The 13129-nt window shown below is 39.6% G+C and overlaps 1 protein-coding gene across 1 annotated transcript in view; it reads left to right on the forward strand.

The window, feature by feature from the left end:
- Positions 1–13129, forward strand: part of LOC124595869 (brefeldin A-inhibited guanine nucleotide-exchange protein 3) — a 306469-nt gene that overhangs the window by 168956 nt on the left and 124384 nt on the right. The window contains exon 12 of the mRNA XM_047134775.1: positions 4861–5008. Within this exon, the coding sequence (XP_046990731.1) occupies positions 4861–5008 (148 nt within the window). The remainder of the gene's footprint in view (positions 1–4860; positions 5009–13129) is intronic.

Here is a 13129-nt window from a genome sequence, read left to right on the forward strand (position 1 = left end):
TGGTAGTGGCCCCGTGTATTTGTATTTGCTGGCCAGGGCACTGGCTGCGGGCAACAGTGATGTAATTGCTCTGTCCGGCCACCACTGGAACCAAATACAAACAATGGAGTGGCAGATTGCGCGGTCATGCCACCACAGCATCTTTACCCTTTTTGTCTTTCAATTTCTGCAGACAGAGAAATTATTTAAAGAACACTTTTTAATTTGTGCGTGTCAGCCATATTTGATTTGCATAAATATAGACTTTTCAAATTTATACTAATGACGAAAAGCTTTCCTGTCCCCACTTGGCAATACAGATCTGTGTGAGTACAGTGAATGTCATGCTCATCATCTTTGGTAGAAGAAGAGTGTAACACTTGTCAAAACTTCATGCTATCTCAACACTGCCATCTGACTGGAAACTCAAGGGCTTGCCATCCATGTTTGATTTGTTTACAAGGGGCAGTCAAAAAGTTTCTAGTCCAAGATAGTTACTGGAATGTCTTACACAAATACCACGTTGAGGGTTTGCAAGTCAAATTTCATGGCTCCAGCTTCGTTAGCTTTGCTGCTAGGATGCATTGTATACTGTAGTGTAAGCAAAATGCGGAATATCGAGAGAATCAAGAACTGTGCTGTGATTGAATACCTTCATTTGAAGGGAATGACACCCAAGGAAACTGCAGAGGACATGTGGAATACACTTAAGATCAGTGCTCCATCTTATGCAACAGCAAAAAACTGAGTGTCCAATTTCAAACATGGAAGACCATGTGTGGAAGATGCGTCAAGGTGCAGAAGGCCTGCCACCGTTGCCACTGATGAAACAGTGACTCAATTCGTGATATGATTTTACAGAATCATCGAACAATGTGCACCACATTAAAATCACATTTGGAATCTCCCATGGGTGTGCTTGTGACATTCTTGTGGATATTTTGGTAATGCAGAAAGTTTCATCTCTGTGGGTTTTGATGAAAGACTTGAATACAGATTAGAGATGGGAGCGTGTGCAGTATTGTGAAGAAATCATCCGCCAATTTGAAGCTGATAAAGATGGCTTTCTTGCAAGGTATGTGACAATGGACAAAACATGGGTTCACCATTTTGATCCTGAGACACAACAATAGTCACAATAATGGAAATGTCCTTCATCCCCTACCTCAAAAAAATTCTGGGTGAAAAAATCAGCCCGTAAGGTGATGGTGTGGTCTTCTGGGGTGCAGAAGGGATAATTATGGTGGATTACTTGCAAAAGGGCAAAACTGTCAATGCGTCATACTACACTCTTGTGCGCTGTGTGAGAGAAAAGATAAAGAAAAAAAGGCGCATAAAATTGGCACGCAAGGTCTTTTTCATCAGGACAATGCATTGGTGCACAAAGCCCTGACAACATTGGAAACTCTGCGTGACTGCGGGGACAAATTGTTACATCATCCACCATATTCCCAAACATAAAAAATGACATCAGAGGATGACGATTTGACAATGATGATCCAGTGATTGATGCTGTGAGTGCTTGGTTGGACTTGAAATTGAAGACCTTTTATTTGAATGGTTTGCAGAAGTTATCTGAGTGTGGCCCTAAGTGTAGTATACACGGGTATTATATTGAAAAATAAATTGGTATTATGAAATTTCTGTCATTCTTTATTTATTAGGCATATAATTGGTCCTGTTTGTCTGAAATGTTGTTAACCTTAAGTTTTTACCATAACTTTTAACTAAATTGCATTTTTACTAACAAGGTAAAGCAGACTGCACAAGCCATTTGGGGAATTACAGGATTTCCAGGCAGTAGTGATGTTCCAGTATTATTGTATGTCAAATTTGAAGTAAGCTGTTTAAGCAAGCATGTGGTGCAAAACTAATTCATTCAGACAAGTGGTTACTCCAATCCAATTTAGGTGCAAATACAGGGTGTTTATAAATGAACATCGGAGTTTTAACACTTTATAATATTTATTATATTAAAGTTACAGTTATAGATGATATGTCAAATGAAAGAGCAACCCAAACAATTTTGCCAAGAACCTTATTAATGTTCAATGTGAGCACCATTTGTCACAAAGCACACATCAAGTCTATAGCTGAGCTCTTCCCAAACGTTGATAAGTGTGTCTTCAGTGATTGTAGCAACAGCTGCTTCAATCCAGTTTCTTAATTCAGGGAGGTCTGCTGGTAGCGGAGGCATGTAGACACGATCCTTGATGAAGCCCCAAAGGAAAGAATCGCATGGCGTTAGGTCGGGTGAACGTGGAGGCCGTGCTTAGCAAGCCCTGTCATGGGGCCCCTGTTGACCTATTGAGTGCTTGGGCACAGTGAAGTTCAACCAATTGCGTACTACTTCGCTATGCCAGTGAGGTTCTTGGTAAAACTGTTTGAGTTGCTCTTTCATTTGACATATCATTTATAACTGTAAGTTTAATGTAATAAATATTATAAAGTGTTAAAACCCCAACATTCATTTATAAGCACCCTATATAAATGCTTCCACATGTCTTGTACATATCCAGCTGTCATGTTTTGACCTCACAATTCATAATAACTGTCTTATTGCATTGCATTAAACTGATTTTTTACTCACAGTTGATTGCATCTTCCAGTGAACCGTGTTTCCACAGTTTCCTGCCAAGTTTTCATGTTGTGTGGATTTTTTCAATGAAGACATCTTTCACTTGGTGTTCTGTCATGTGCAACATAACATTCTCTGCTCTTAGAGGTCTTCTTGTCTTCTTTCTCAGCACAGCTTTTGGTCAGAGAACTGTGGTCTGTGGTCTCCAAACACTGGACCAAAAAGATTCTGTGATGAAATATGAGCAGCTTTTGACATTTCAATACACTGAATTCCTCTTCCCTATAGTGATGCTGGAACTATTCACAGATTTTTTTTATCTCTTCCTTCAACTTATTGTCATTTTTAGAGATTGTGGGTGTTCTCTGGTGGAGTGAGGTGGATTGGGCCCCGTCAAAAATTATTTGAAGGCATTACAATCCCTTCATTTCTCCAATAGTTCAAATGATAAGCTCAAGCCCACGTCTGGCAGTGCTGGAAGGAGGGCCTAGACCCATGAGCCCAGTGTAGAAGTGTCTTACTAGGCAACCACAAGCTGTTATGCTCGGTGTGGCCCAGGCATGTTATGACCTTGTAAAGTAAATATCCCCCACCAGTGGCTGAGCTGCATCACTGCAGATGCTGTAGGCTGACACTGCCCATTCTGTATTAGATGACTGACTGGTAGCGACTGTTGCTAGCAGGTGCGCCAATGGCTTGGTTCCTCGGAGGGCCTCAGTTTGACTCTCAGTCCTTCAGGTCGTAGCTGGACACCTTGCCAGGTGGTCCTTTGAAGATGACACTGGATTGGAATGATCTCATGGCAGAAGCCAACTCAGTGACATACACCAACTTGGTCACTTGCTGATTCGATGGCATGCCTGGCTGGATGGCTGATCTTTATTATGTGCAAAAGTGAGTTTTTCATGGTTTTGCTGCTACAAATGCCACATGTACCATGAGCTGAAGTGTCCCTGATTTCAGTAATTAGATGGGCAATGACTAGCAGCCCTCTGCAGGCCCGTGGTGCAATGCTGTGTCATTGTATTGCTGCAAGTGGCCCTCTTTACAGCATTGAGCTCTCTTGCATAGTCCCGTGCTGTTACCCAGTGTAGAACTATATTCCAAGGTGTTTGAAGTCTGTCTTATATAAATTCCATTCTCTAACCGGCATGTGTACTGTATGTACATTTGGTGTCAACAACTCTGTCAGTGTAGTCTTTGTATCACTGATTTACAGGCTGACTTTGCTGTCATTTCAGGCTACACTATAATGCATAAGGCGTAGATGATTTCTAGGGATGACCAACTTGAGCCTGGATGCTAGTATTTAAGTCATATTTTCAATGATAACCATTGCACCATTATAGATATGTCAGAGGCTTTTGGTGTAACCAGCAAAGGTTGCAGTTGAAGATGCCAAGAAGACAGAATTTGTATTGTACTGTGGCATGATGTCTACAAAGATAGGATGCTTGCTCCGAAATATGGCTTGAGACTTACGTTCCACACCATTCTGGAGATTGAGGCCCCACTGTGCCCATTGTATATGACATTACATAGATTGTGGCAATATTTACATAGGACAAACAATTCCCAGTGTTGCTGAGCACTGTGCTGAATACACACATCACAAAGAAAAGGGACTAAATAAGTCAGCCTTGGTACAACGTTGTGAATGGAGTGGCTGCAAAGTACTGCTGGAAACAATGACAATAATGTTGTATGCTACAATTTACAGGTATTCAGTTACAAAGGTGGCAGCTGAGATTCAAATAATGCACAACAGTTTCAAGACAGATCAGGTTACACGCTGGACGGGACATGGGAGTGACTTTGATTACATAGGAAAAAAAAAAAAAAAAAAAAAAAGAGAACAATTTTCATAGGTTATAGGAAGATGGGAGTGGCAGTTTCAGTGATGGTACAGCCTCCTTGCTGTCTGTGATGCCATGGGGCTGGATCTGTTGCCGGATGCTTGATTGAACTTGCAAACCAAATATAAACTCAATTCACTTATGGAAGGTTCTAGCCTTCACTGCTTCAGAAAAGCTAAGGAGAACACATTGCCATTCTTGGCAGTCTGTAGTTTTAATTCCTGAAGATGACAGAGTGCCAGCTGTTGTAAGGTCAAGAATTATAGGTCAGATGACGTGATGTGAAAAGTAAGAGTATTCATCTTTCTAGGATCTTCGAGTAAGTTTCCATTATTACTACAGAGTTTTTATATCTTCATTTAGTAATCTGGCTCAGAAAGTTATTAAAATGTATTACAGTTTGATATGCATTCACAACATGTCTGTTAATTTGATTTTTCTCTTCAGGTTCGTGAGGAATACACTGATGTTGAAAGACATAATGCTCGTCATTTTGCGCAAACATTACAATCCCTGCTACCATCGCTTTTGGCACTACGTAGCTCAATTGAAGTAGATGAAGCAATTCAGGATTTCTCTTCAAAATACTGCCAAGGTAAATATTGTTTGCATTTCCTTATAAATTAGTATTTGCTCTTGCCCCTCATGACAATAATTTTGCCGTTATGTGTGGTGGAAATGCCAGGTATCAGCCCTATACAGTTTGAAAGTTTATGGGTTTTCCACACAAAACACAAATTTTATATTGGAAAAAGTGTTCATAACAGTGGAATGAAAAACACTCTTGTTAAATGGAAGTGATAGTAGAGGAAGTAATTACAACTGGTTCAGTAGGCAGGCCAGATTCAGCTGCACCAATATGAGTGTTTTCCTACAGAGTTACAGGAGTACGCACTGAGGTGACAAAAATTATGGGATACCACCTAATATCGTGTAGAACCTCATTTTGCCAGATGTAGCACAGCAGCTCGATGTGGCATGGATTGAAAAAGTCCTTGGAAGTCCCTACAGAAATATTGAGGCATGCTACCTCTACAGCTGTCCATAAATGCGAAAGTGGTGCTGATGCAGAAGTTTGTGCACGACCTGACCTCTCAGTTATGTCCCATAATGTTCTATGGGATTCATGTTGGGTGATCTGTGTGCCACATCATTAACTCAAATTGTCCAGAATTTTCTTCAAATCAGTCATGAACAGTTGTGGCCTGGTGACATGACACCATTGTTTGGGAACATGAAGTCTGTGAATAGCTGCAAATGGTCGCCACATAGCTGAACATAACCATTTCCAGGCAATGATTTCTGGGCAATGATTGGTTCAGTTGGACCAGAGGACCCAATAAATTCCATGCAAAACCCGCCCGCACCATTATGGAGCCACTGCCAGCTTGCACAGTGCCTTGTTGACAACTTGGGTTCAAGGCTTCATGGGGTGTGCATCACACTAATAACCTACCATCATCTCTTACCACCTGAAATGACTCTTATCTGACCAGGTCATGGTTTTCCAGTCATGTAGCATCCAACCAATATGGTCACGAGTCCAGGAGAGATGCTACAGGTAATGTCAACCTGTTAGCAAAGGCACTTGTGTCAGTCATCAGCTGCCATAACCCATTACTGCCAAATTTTACCACACTGTTCTAATGGATACATTTATCATACATCCCACATTGATTTCTGTGGTTATTTCATGCAGTGTTGCTTGTCTCTTAGCACTGATAACTCTACGCAAACATGCTGCCCTCAGTCATTAAGAGAAGGCTGTTGGCTACTGTGTTGTCGTGGTGAGAGTAATGTCTGAAATTTGGTATTCTCGGGACACTCTTGACACTGTGGATCTCAGAATATCAAATTTCCTAATGATTTACAAAATGGAATGTCCCATGCATCTAGCTCCAACTCCCATTCTGCGTTCAAAGTCTCTCAATTCCTGTTGTGCAGCCATAATCTTGTCAGAAACTGTTTCACATGTGTCACTTGAGTACAAATGAGTGCTATGCTAATGCACTGGCCTTTTATGCCTCGTGTACATGATACTACTGCCAACTTTGTATGTGCATGTTGCTATCCAATAACTTTTGTCATCTCAGTTATACAGGAGAAGGTTTTATTCTGAGTAAGAAAATAGTTGACAAATTTTGCTAACAGTGGTTTATCATATCCTTTGCAGCAAAAATGATGTTACAAGCAAATCAAATAGATGTCATTCCTCATAAATAATTCATTCATTCACACACAGTGTTCCATAACTCTTTATCTCAAAGTAATGTATTCAGAGGTGGAATGAGCTAAGTTACAGAGTAACAGCAGAAGCACCTACTGAAGTATTCTTCTATAAAGCATACTGCCACAACTTATGCCAAGTGCTATATATTATTGTCTTCAGTCCTGAGACTGGTTTGATGCAGCTCTCCATGCTACTCTATCCTGTGCAAGCTTCTTCATCTCCCAGTACTTACTGCAACCTACATCCTTCTGAATCTGCTTAGTGTATTCATCTCTTGGTCTCCCTCTACGATTTTTACCCTCCACGCTGCCCTCCAATGCTAAATTTGTGATCCCTTGATGCCTCAGAACATGTCCTACCAACTGGTCCCTTCTTCTAGTCAAGTTGTGCCACAAACTGCTCTTCTCCCCAATTCTGTTCAATATCTCCTCATTAGTTACGTGCTCTACCCATTTAATCTTCAGCATTCTTCTGTAGTACCACATTTCAAAAGCTTCTATTCTCTTCTTGTCAAAACTGTTTATTGTATATGTATCACTTCCATACATGGCTACACTCCATACAAATACTTTCAGAAACGACTTCCTGACACTTAAATCTATACTCGATGTTAACAAATTTCTCTTCTTCAGAAACAATTTCCTTGCCATTGCCAGTCTACATTTTATATCCTCTCTACTTCGACCATCATCAGTTATTTTGCTCCCCAAATAGCAAAACTCCTTTACCACTTTAAGTGTCTCATTTTCTAATCTAATTCCCTCAGCATCACCCGACTTAATTCGACTACATTCCATTATCCTAGTTTTGCTTTTGTTGATGTTCATCTTATACCCTCCTTTCAAGACACTGTCCATTCCATTCAACTGCTCTTCCAAGTCCTTTGCTGTCTCTGACAGATTTACAATGTCATCGGCGAACCTCAAACTTTTTATTTTTTCTCCCTGGATTTTAATACCTACTCCAAATTTTTCTTTTGTTTCCTTTACTGCTTACTCAATATACAGATTGAATAACATCAGGGACAGGCTACAACCCTGTCTCACTCCCTTCCCAACCGCTGCTTCCCTTTCATGCCCCTCGACTCTTATAACTGCCATCTGGTTTCTGTACAAATTGTAAATAGGCTTTCGCTCCCTGTATTTTACCCCTGCCATCTTTAGAATTTGAAAGAGAGTATTCCAGTCAACATTGTCGATAGCTTTCTCTAAGTCTACCAATGCTAGAAATGTAGGTTAGCCTTTCCTTAATCTATTTTCTAAGATAAGTCATAGGGTCAGTATTGCCTCACGTGTTCCAACATTTCTACGGAATCCAAACTAATCTTCCTCGAGGTCGGCTTCTACCAGTTATTGCATTCATCTGTAAAGAATTCGCGTTAGTATTTTGCAACTGTGACTTATTAAACTGATAGTTCGGTAATTTTCACATTTGTCAACACTTGCTTTCTTTGGGATTGGAATTATTATATTCTTCTTGAAGTCTGAGGGTATTTCGCCTGTCTCATACATCTTGCTCACTAGATGGTAGAGTTTTGTCAGGACAGGGTCTCCCAAGGGTGTCAGTAGTTCTAATGGAATGTTGTCTACTCCCGGGGCCTTGTTTCGACTCAGGTCTTTCAGCGCCCTGTCAAACTCTTCGCGCAGTATCGTATCTCCCATTTAATCTTCATCTACATCCTCTTCCATATAATATTGTCCTCAAGTACATCGCTCTTGTATAGACCCTCTATATACTCCTTCCACCATTCTGCTTTCCCTTCTTTGCTTAGAACTGGGTTTCCATCTGAGCTCTTGATGTTCATACAAGTGGTTCTCTTTTCTCCAAAGGTCTGTTTAATTTTCCGTAGACAGCACCTATCTTACCCCTAGTGAGATAAGCCTCTACATCCTTACATTTGTCCTCTATCCATCCCTGCTTAGCCATTTTGCTCTTCCTGTCAATCTCATTTTTGAGATTTTTGTATTCCCTTTTGCCTGCTTCATTTACTGCATTTTTATATTTTCTCCTTTCATCAATTAAATTCAATTTTTCTTCTGTTACCCAAGGATTTCTACTAGCCCTTGTCTTTTTGCCAAGTGCTAGTCCACTCATATATTTTTACATGCATAAGGTTGGGGGGGGGGGGGGGGGGGGTGAGGAGACCAGCTACTTTGGAAAAAGTCACTGCCCTTCCTTTTGTTCAAATCAACTTCTACTTCAAGTTAGTCCTTAACTCTAATTTGTTGATTTCAGATAACACTCTCAGCTGTCTATATTACTATGAAGTTAAAACTGTTAATATGCACATAAGTTAACATTCAAAAGTCCATTTACAAGCTTGTATCACAAAATCATCACAAACTTATGAAGTTGAATCTTTTTTGAGATGTTTAAAAATGAATAATAATAGATCATGTAACAATATTATGAATAGTTGCTACTCGCCATATAGCAGAGATGCTGAGTTGCAGATAGGTACAATATAGAGACTGTCACAAATATAGCTTTTGGCCGGTATGGCCTTCCTCAAAATTAGATGACAGACACACACATACACACTGCAGTTGGAGACTGCAGTCACGTGTGTGTGAGTTACATTTGTGTGAGTGCGTATGTGTGTGTCTGTCGTCTAATTTTGATGAAGGCCATACTGGTCAAAAGCTATATTTGTGACAGTCTCTATATTGTACCTATCTGCAACTCATCATCTCTGCTATATGGTGAGTAGCAACTATTCATAATATTTTTACATGATCTATTGTTACTTATTTTTTAAACATCTCAAAAAATATTCAACTTCATAAGTTTGTGATGATAGCTTGTAAATGGACTTTTGAATGGTTTCCAGTATTTCATACAGTTATTGTGTGAGTTTAAGAATTTTAAATGTTGCCATTAGCGACCCAATAAGAAATATAATATTATGTTAAAGGTTTAATACAATAAGGCAAGTGCAGGGTGAGTCAGCTTTAGCTGATGGTTTTGGAATTTATAATACACAGTGGCATTTCAAGATGTAGCAACTTCTTTTATTTCAGAAGCTACACAGTGAATAACAGTTTCCATCTTATATGTTAATTTGGACAAAATGAATCATTTGTGAAACGTAATGTCCAGTAAGTGCTGGCCCTCTTTTTTTCTTTTTTTTTTTTTTTAAGCATGTTCATCAATCCTCTGTGTAAAGTTTGTATTATTCTGGTCAACATGTTATGGGCTGTAATATGATTCTCTTGCTCTGCTCAGTAGCATTCTATAATTGAAGCACAATATGTGGCTTATTGATGTACACTTTGTTCTTGAGAAAACACCATGAAGCAGCCACATGGACTACGATTAGGACAGCCAGACAGTCAGGCAGCATCTCCTCTGTTGGATATCACTTTCCCCTGAAACAACTTCCTTTCTTTGACCAAACACACATTTTAACTGTGAGCTGTTGCAACACCTTGCGATAACCAAACATTTTGATGATTTTGCACCACAGCTCCAAAGTTCCGAAATGAGAAATTCATGCACCATTGTAAAATAATGATCAGAGTTCATGGTGAAAGCTCTCCTATATTTTTCAAAGAAATAAAGTCCTATGACAGATGCAATGGACGCAGGTGTAGTTGGTGAGAGTTGTTTGGGCAATAATAATGACAGTTTTGTTCATTAACACATTTAGAAAAAAAAAAGAGTGTCATCTGAAATCCTTGGTTCTTCCTCCTACACCTCTCTCAATACTTCAGCAAAATGTCTCCTCCTCACAAAATCTTGAGGCTTCAACTTTTGAACAATTGCAGTTTTGAAGGAATGAGAGTTTAGAATGGGTAAAATATGTCAGATGTATGAACTTGATAACCCAGTAGACTGAGTATGTTGTCTCACAGATTGGCTGGGGCTCTGTTTAATTTGCATGATGCGCAACTTCAGTGTTATGTTTTCAGGTGACATGGCCATCTTTTCATTGCCTCTTGTGCATCCCCCCCTCCCTCCTTCCTACCCTCCACATTGCAGAACCAGTCTCACAAAATTTCATAACCGGCAGCAAAATGGTACTGCGGGTAGGAATTGCACTATTATGCGTGCCGTTAAATTGGAGCTGGAGCTTCCTGCAAGTGCTGATAACAGATTCTGCATTTTTAAAGGGTGTGTCTATGACGAGCACATATTGTTGGTGGTTCAACTCTCCATTGTAACTAAACTGCTGCTGTAGAGGAAAACTGAGCCCAACCATGACCCTCGACTAAACTAACTCAATCGCTACTACTAGAGTAAAAAATAACAGGCAACACTGACTCACCCGGTATTACAGTTAGAAACTGTATGTATGTCTTTAACTCTTGGCATTTAAATGACATTGAGTATATTCTCCAGTATTTGAGTGTGAGATCACTTCACAATTTTCAGCAAACTTTATACATAATTGCAAAACTTTAGCAGACTGTTTCTTGCTGACATGCTGCACAGAATGATGAAAGAAAAACTTTTTATTGCTTCTTAGACTTTGTTATTCAGGTAGTAAAACAGTAGTGTCAGATGTGACTTCTCAATTTATTTCATCTTTACTACTAACTCAGTTCATAACACTTTTGCAGAAACTATCCACATATAACATTGAATGTACCTGCAAGTTAGAACACTTTATGATACATCGTTCAGGAGACATGGCAACGTAAATAGTGAGATGCATGAAAAACTAGCTTTTTCTTAAAATTGAGAGCAATTTACCCAGACTCTGCTTACACAGTGTCTGATAGTGAGAGTGTATAGCAACTTCCAACAAACTTTAAACATAATTTCAAATCTTTTTTAAACATTTTCTCACTTGCATGCTTGTTGTTGTTGTTGCCTTCACTCCAGAGACTGGCTTGATGCAGCTCTCCATACTACTCTATCCTGTGCAAGCCTCTCCATCTCTGAATAACTACTGCAACCCACATCCTTCTGAATCTGCTTACTGTATTCATCTCTTGGTTTCTCTCTACAATTTTTATCCTCCACACTTCCCTCCAATACTAAATTGGTCATCCCTTGATGCCTCAGAACATGTCCTACCAACCAATCCTTTCTTGTAGTCAACTGGTGCCACAAATTCCTCTTCTCCCCAGTTCCATTCAGTGCCCCTCATTAGTTACGTGACGTACCCATCTAATCTTCAACATTCTTCTGTAGCATCACATTTCAAAAGCTTCTACCCTCTTCTTGTCTAAACTAGTTATCATCCATGTTTCACTTCCATACAAATACTTTCAGAAAAGATTTCCTGACACTTAAATCTATAGTCAATATTAATAAATTTCGCTTCTTCTGGAACACTTCCTTGCCATAGCCAGTCTACATTTTATATACTCTCTACTTTGATAGTCATCAGTTATTTTGCTTCCCAAATAGCGAAACTCATTTACTACTTTTAAGTGCCTTGTTTCCTAATCTCAGTCCATTCCGTTCAGCTGCTCTTCCAGGTCCTTTGCTGTCTCTGACAGAATTACAGTGTCGTCAGCAAACCTCAATGTTTTTATTTCTCCTCCACAGATTTTAATTCCTGCTCCAAATTTTTCTTTTGTTTTCTTTACTCTTTGCTCAATATACAGTCTGATTAACATTGGGGTTAGGTTGCAGCCCTGTCTCACTCCCCTCTCAACCACTGCTTCCCTTTCAGGCCCCTCGACTCTTATGATTGCCATCTAGTTTCTGTACAAATTGTAAAGATCCTTTTGCTCCCTGTATTTAAACGTGCTACCTTCAGAGTTTGAAAGAAAGTATTCCAGTCAGCATTGTCAGAAGCTTTCTCTAAGTTTACAAATGCTTGAAATATAGGTTTGCCTTTCCTTAACTTATCTTCCAAGATTAGTCATAGGGTCAGTATTGCCTTGCGTGTTCCAATAATTCTATGGAATCCAAACTGATCTTCTCTGAGGTTGGCTTCTACCAGTTTTTTCATTCGTCTGTAAAGAATTCATTTTAATATTTTGCAACAGTGTTTATTAAACTGATAGTTCAGTAATTTTCACACTTGTCAACACTTGCTTTCTTTGGGATTGGAATTATTATATTCTTCTTGAAGCCTGAGGGTATTTCGCCTGTCTCATAAATCTTGCTCACCAGATGGAAGAGTTTTGTCATTGCTTGCTCTCCCAAGGCTATCAGTAGTTCTAACAGAATGTTGTGTACTCCCAAGGCCTTGTTTCGACTTAGGTCTTTCAGTGCTCTGTCAAATTCTACACACAGTATCATATTTCCCATTTCACCTTCATCTACGTCCTCTTCCATTTCCATAATATTGTGCACAAGTACATTGCCCTTGTGTAGATTCTCTATATACTCCTTCCACCTTTCTGCTTTCCCTTCTTTGCTTAAGACTGGTTTTCCATCTGAGCTCTTGATATTCATACAAGTGGTTCTCTTTTCTCCAAAGGTCTCTTTAATTTTCCCGTAGGCAGTATATATCTTACCCCTAGTGATATGTGCCTCTACATCCTTACATTTGTCCTCTAGCCATCTCTGCTTAGCCATTTTGCT

The sequence above is a fragment of the Schistocerca americana genome, chromosome 2, assembly GCF_021461395.2.
Source record: "Schistocerca americana isolate TAMUIC-IGC-003095 chromosome 2, iqSchAmer2.1, whole genome shotgun sequence".
Taxonomy (NCBI): domain Eukaryota; kingdom Metazoa; phylum Arthropoda; class Insecta; order Orthoptera; family Acrididae; genus Schistocerca; species Schistocerca americana.